Source organism: Ochotona princeps, chromosome 12 (assembly GCF_030435755.1).
Source record: "Ochotona princeps isolate mOchPri1 chromosome 12, mOchPri1.hap1, whole genome shotgun sequence".
Lineage (NCBI taxonomy): Eukaryota > Metazoa > Chordata > Mammalia > Lagomorpha > Ochotonidae > Ochotona > Ochotona princeps.
In genome coordinates this window covers 801,926-808,362 of record NC_080843.1, presented here as the reverse complement: position 1 = coordinate 808,362, position 6,437 = coordinate 801,926, and the positions used below count along the sequence as shown (strand labels likewise).

The 6,437-nt window shown below is 67.5% G+C and overlaps 1 protein-coding gene across 1 annotated transcript; it reads left to right on the top strand.

Annotated features, from left to right (window-relative positions):
• The first annotated feature begins 5,049 nt into the window (after positions 1-5,049).
• On the top strand, positions 5,050-6,205 carry SOX1 (SRY-box transcription factor 1). The gene has a single exon (XM_058670629.1). It carries the CDS (start codon positions 5,052-5,054, stop codon positions 6,198-6,200), a length of 1,149 nt encoding a protein of 382 aa, XP_058526612.1. The 5' UTR covers positions 5,050-5,051; the 3' UTR covers positions 6,201-6,205.
• The last annotated feature ends 232 nt before the right edge of the window (positions 6,206-6,437 follow it).

Genomic DNA, 6,437 nt, shown 5'->3' with positions numbered 1-6,437 from the left:
GGAGGACAAAGCCACCACGCCATCCACAAGAGTTCGGTGCAGGGCTGGCTGCTTGCGCCATCTTAGGGCAAAGCAAGTGCTCCCCTGCCCGGCCGAGGCACCCGGATCCTATTACTGCGTCTTCGGTAGCAACAACCAACAACAAACCCCCAGCTTGCATTAGGAAATTACAACTGTGTACAAAGTAAAAAGGTGTATTCAAACTGTTAATTGCCGAGTCTTCCTAAAGGCAACTTTCACGGTGACCCACTTAATGTTGCCGTAATTACTGACAGAGTAAGACAAGGTAGAATCACAATGCAGTATATTTATCTTCAGGGAAAAATACTACGTTGACGTTGTTCAGCCCAAGAGTAAGCAGAAAAAAGAGAGAGAAAAAAGGAAGGGGCGGGTGTGTGCAGAAACATAAAGTACCCAGAGACCTCGTGCTGGGAAAACACTGGGATCCCAATCGCGAAGACTCGGGGCCCAGCGCTGGCATCCGGTCCTCACGGCTGACCCTGGAGAAGGAGGCCACCACCAGCACGCTGGGGACTCAGCGGGAGCGCAGACCCGAACCACCTCTGCCCAGGCAGGGAGCCAGGGGGCGAGGACAGGGTCCCCTCACAACTGGTTGGCGGCGGGCGAGGCTCTCTCGCAGGGCCCTCGGAGGCGGGCTGAAGCGGGGAGGCGCCCTGCCGCCAGAGAGTTTTCTGGGTGTGCGAGCCCCAGAGCGAAGGTGGCTAAGCCAGGCCACTGAACTCAGAGGGTAACTGAGCTCAGAGCGCCCCGGCGGGAGGGTGGGGGGTGCGCTGTGCCGACCCACAGCTGGCTTAGGTGTGGCGTAGGGGAAGCCCGGGCGGGACGCACCGCATCGGAGGGCACTCTGCCCGGACCGGTGTGGGTACGGTGACCGGACCGAGAGTCTCCCTGGCAAGCGGGACGGAGACCGAGGCGCCCCAGGCCCCGGAGGCCTCCTGCCCTCACGGTGGCCCTAGCCTTCGTCTCCATTCATAAAGAGGGGCGCTTATAGGCACAGCCTGGCTGCTCGCTCGCTTGCTTCGCCGACTGCTCCGCCGCCGTTAACCCAATTACAGAATTCATCAAGAACTGTGTTGAATTATCTCTTTCCATACAGTATCAGCATTAGCCTAATTAAAAGCTATAATGTCTGATATAATGATTAAATCGTTAGCTCCGCTGTGGCGAAGCAATATTTTGTTTTCCCTTCAATTAGAAGCTGATTGAGGTTTTCAGAACAGGTCAGCTGTGAAATCTAAATTGTATGTGTGAGTACCGCTCGCAGGGCGCGCCCTGCTCCAAAGCCTCGGCGTGCTCCAAACGCGTTCTACCCGGAGCGCTGGGGAGACTCCCCGCACGCGTGCAGCCACGCATGCACGCCCACTGGCGCGCCCCAGCGGCCCACTCTCCCCCGCACCGGGAGGCCTGCGCGGCGTTCACGGGCAGGGACATCTGCCCAGGGTCGCGCAGGCACCCGGAGCTGCGCGCGTTTCTTGCCTGGCTAGGCCTGCAACGCCAAGTGCAGCTAGGGGAAACGCAGGAGTCTCCCGGGCCACGCGGGACTCGCTTGGTCCTGCACTGTCCCCACCAGCCCCGCTACCACACCCTCACACGCATATGCATGCACCCACCGACCCGCCCACACCCCTGTGGCTCCTGGCTGCAGGAGACCCACGGGGCCCAGCCCACTCCAGCCCCGGCCCAGAGCTCTGGCAGACAGGGGAGGGGTGGGAGCCCCTACTAGCCGCGCCAAGCGCTCCACCAAGACCCGTGCCTTGGCGAGACCAAGCTCAGGCCAGCAGACGGCGATCGCGACCCGCGGCCAGGAGAGTGCAGACCCGCGGGGCTTTGGCCCAGCCACTCGGGGCGCTTCCCCCTCCACCCCAGCGGTTCCCGCCAGCCCCGGCCGGCACCCTCTCTCCGTGCCTCACCCGCCACCTGCACCTCCTGTGGCAGGAAGTGACCTCGAGGGCCTTTGCCCACTGAAGCTGTGTCCTTTCCTGACCCTGCCCGACGCCTCTCTCCCTTGGTGATTTGCTGCCCTTGAACTGTAGCCACAGCCTTCTGGGGGGACCCCAGAGCTTGCATCTCCCCACCAAGAATGCCTTTGAGACAGGGTGCCTGAACCCCCAACCTGCGGGCACCTCTCTGCCTGGAACAAGGCCAGGCTGGGACCCCCCTCCCTACAAGCAGGTGAAGGCCAGGGTTCTTGTTTGAGCTGCTGACACACACCATATGCTAATAGTGTGCATGGCCACACCACATAGGTAATACGTGTGTGTCCTGCCACAAGCCATGCGCATCTTGTACATGTGCTACCTGCAAGGACGGCTGGGGTCTGAACTCTTTCAGGATGGGGTCAGGTTGCCCAGCAGAGGCGGAAGCACCTCCTTGCTGGCAGTCCAGGCGGAGGAGCAGGGAGCTTCCTGGGCGCACTGCCCGCTTCCCCCATTGGCTGGGGAACATCTCCCGCCTGCCGGCAGAGCCTCCCAATGCCCTTTGGAACGAAAGGTCCTGGGCTCCCACGGGAGGGTCCCTGTCTACTGGGCAGCCATGGGTTCTGGGGGCTTTTGCGGGGGTGGGGGGTTGGGAAGAGGCGGCAGGAGACGCAGCCAGGCCTGGTACTAGGCGCTCTGCCCCTCTCCTAACTGGCCAGGGCTGCAGCTGCCAGTCGCAGGGCAACAGTCCCACTCAGCAGGGTGGAGACCCCGCAACCAGGAGGGGCCCTGGAGTGGTCTGCCTGCCCTCACTCCCATGCCAGGCCCCTGCTTAGGTACTCTGGGAGGCCAGGGTAATCCTGTACTTTGGAAACAATGTAGCGGGACCCATTTTGGAGGCAGCTCCCGGAGTCCCCTCAAAGCCTAAAGCATTTCCCGTGAAGCACGGCCAGGGACTGGGTGTTTATAAAATAAATGGCTCCATTGATATGGAAAATAAATGTGCCAGGGCTTGGTTCGTACAAAGCATTTTCAGGGGGCCTGAGCCTATTTAGTTTAAAATCTAAATTGAAAAGCAGAGGGAAGAAATGTTTCAGGCGCTAAGTGGATAATATAGTTTATAATTTGTAGGGCCATTTCGCTTATTTCAGGCTTGCTGTCTTTGCCCCCACACTCGGGGTCTCGCCGCACACCCCTGGCCTCCTAAATTACCCGAGGGCGGGGGATGGGCCTGTAGCATGCTTAGAAAATATTCCCACTCTGCCCCCCTCCAAGCTCCCCCCTTTGTGATCCTCCACCATGTAACTGATATTTGCAGGCAGCGCCCGACACAAACCAGATTTAACCAACTCGATCGGCAGACTAAGCAGGTGCCTGGACGGGGAGGAGGTACCCTTGGCATCGGGGGCGCCCTGTGTGTTCTCAGGGAGGGCCCAGGGCGCAGTGGCACTGCCTACCGCAGCCCACAGCGGCTCAGCAGGAAAGCAGTCACCAAGGTCCTCACCGAAGGCAGGGGACAGCGGCCAGCAAGCCCGCCACCTCAGTTCCTCTTTGCAACAAAAACAGGAGAGGTCCTGGCGAGCGGCAGCAGCAGCAGCATCCCACGAGTGTTGCTCTGGCGAAGGGGAGGGGTCGGCCACGCAGCCTCTCCGAGACCGCGCCTGGCTACCTTGGGCGGGGGAGGACCTCGCCCCCCAGCTCCCTGCGCTGTGTCTCCATGGAAACGGCCACACGCGCCTTAAGGCGTGGGGGGCGTCCCGCGGTCCCCGGCAGCACGGAGGGCTTGGCCTGGGCACCGCGTGCGAGTGCCAGGCCTCACCCTCGGGTTCAGCTCCGTGCCGCGGGCCGTGGCGGCGGCTCCGGGGGCCCAGGGGAAGCCTCCCTGCAGCCGAGCGCGGGCCGGCAGCGTCCTCCGCCAGCTCCACAAACTTTCCAGGCCTCGGCCGGTGCGGGCGCGGGGAGCCGGGGGCGGAGGCCGGGGGGGCCCGAGCGGAGCTGAGGCGGAGAGGCAGCCCTGGGGACAGAGCGAAGGGCGCCGGCTGAAGCGCCCCTCTCCCCGCCGCCGCCGAGTCGGAGCGGGAGGAGGAGCCGGTCTCGGCTGCGCGTCCCGGGGCCGTCTCCCGCGCCCCGGCCCGCCCCCGCGCCCACCCCGCAGCCCGGGTTCCTGCTCCCCTTGGCTGTGCAGCCCCGCAGCGCGCGGGCGGGGAGAGGCGAGGAGGGCGAGCCACGCTGACCCCCCTCCCGGGTCGCCCGCCCCCCTCCTTCCTGCCCCGGCCCCCCTCCTTCCTCCCCTCCGCCCCGCTCCGCCGCCCGCGCCCGCCCGCCCGGTGCCTCTACTCCCCGCGCACGTCACTCGCCAGCGCGCCATGCAAATCACCGCCGCCGGCTCCCATTGGCCGCGGCGCGCTCATTTAACGGCGGCCCGGGCCCGGCGTATGGCTGCTGGGCCCCGCGCGCCGCCGGCCCCGCGTGCGCCTCCGCTCCGAGCGCATCGCCGCGGGCAGGCAGCGGGTCCCGGGTCGGCGGCCCCGGCGCTCTCGGCGCCCTCGGCGCGCTCGCGCGGCCCCCGGCCCCCCTGCGGGGCTGCGCCGTCAGCGCCCCCTGCGCGCCCTCCCCCCTCAGCCCCACCCTCCCCCTGGCCGCGCCTGCCTCCCCGCCCCCTCCCCGCGCCCCGGGCACCTGGGACCCGCACATGCCCAGCGCACGCGGCGAGCCGCCCAGCTAGAAGTTGCGGCCCCAGAGTTGGAGGCCGCTGAGGACCGAGCCCCGGAGGCAGGAGGCAGGCGGCGCGCGGCGGCGGGCGAGGAGAAGCAGACGGCGGGTCGGGCCCAGAAAGTGGAGTGGCAACTTGGCCACGACTGCACCTGTTCGCACCGCTGGGCCTGAGGGCGTTCGGGCGGCGGCGACGGCGACGGCGGCTACAGGGATCGCGGGCGAGCGCCTCGTGGCCCGGGAGAAACTTTCCACCTGCTTGCCGGACCGGCGCGGCGTGCGAGTTCCTGCTTCTCTCCAGCGGCCGCCTTCCCCTCCCCATTCTTCTCTCTGCCCGACACCCCCTGTGGTGCCCCAGGCCCTGTGCGCTCGGCGGCGCCGGCCAGCCCGCAGACCGCCCCGATGTACAGCATGATGATGGAGACGGACCTGCACTCGCCCGGCGGCCAGGCGCCCACGAACCTATCAGGCCCGGCCGGGGCGGGCGGCGGTGGCGGTGGCGGCGGCAGCGGAGGAGGCGGGGGCGGCGGCGGGGGCGCCAAGGCCAACCAGGACCGGGTCAAGCGGCCCATGAACGCCTTCATGGTGTGGTCCCGTGGACAGAGGCGCAAGATGGCCCAGGAGAACCCCAAGATGCACAACTCGGAGATCAGCAAGCGCCTGGGCGCCGAGTGGAAGGTCATGTCCGAGGCCGAGAAGCGGCCCTTCATCGACGAGGCCAAGCGGCTACGCGCGCTGCACATGAAGGAGCACCCGGATTACAAGTACCGGCCGCGCCGCAAGACCAAGACGCTGCTGAAGAAGGACAAGTACTCGCTGGCTGGCGGGCTGCTGGCGGCCGGAGCGGGCAGCGGCGGCGTGGGCGCGGCGGCCATGGCCGTGGGCGCGGGCCAGCGTCTTGAGAGCCCCGGTGGCGCGGCGGGCGGCGGCTACGCGCACGTCAACGGCTGGGCCAACGGTGCCTACCCGGGCTCGGTGGCGGCGGCGGCGGCGGCTGCGGCCATGATGCAAGAGGCGCAGCTGGCCTACGGGCAGCACCCGGGCGCGGGCAGCGCGCACCCGCACGCGCACCCCGCGCACCCGCACCCGCACCACCCGCACGCACACCCGCACAACCCGCAGCCCATGCACCGCTACGACATGGGCGCGCTGCAGTACAGCCCCATCTCCAACTCGCAGGGCTACATGAGCCCGTCGCCCTCGGGCTACGGCGGCCTCCCCTACGGCGCCGCCGCCGCCGCTGCCGCCGCCGCCGCTGCGGGCGGCGCGCACCAGAACTCGGCCGTGGCGGCGGCAGCGGCGGCGGCGGCCGCGTCGTCGGGCGCCCTGGGCGCGCTCGGCTCGCTCGTCAAGGCGGAGCCCAGCGGCAGCCCGCCAGCGCCGGCGCACTCGCGGGCGCCGTGCCCCGGGGACCTGCGCGAGATGATCAGCATGTACTTGCCGGCCGGCGAGGGCGGCGACCCGGCGCAGAGCCGCCTGCACTCTCTGCCTCAGCACTACCAGGGCGCGGGCGCGGGCGTCAACGGCACGGTGCCACTCACGCACATCTAGCGGCCGGCTTGGCCTGCCTGGCCCGGGCAGCGCGCGGGGCACCCCCGGCGGACACAGCGTCCTGCGCCCCCCGGCAGCCAGCTACTGCCCTCCTTTCTTCCCGCGGGACTGGCGCCTGTGCATCCAACTCGCGCGTTTTCCTGGGACTTTTTGTACAGTATTTATGACGCACGGAGGCTGCAGAGCGCGCTTTCTGCGCCCCCGGGGGCCGGGGACTGACGGACAGAACGGACGCGG

Excerpts from the sequence above, each read along its gene's own strand:
- SOX1 (XM_058670629.1), top strand. The coding sequence starts at position 5,052 with ATGTACAGCATGATGATGGAGACGGACCTGCACTCGCCCGGCGGCCAG.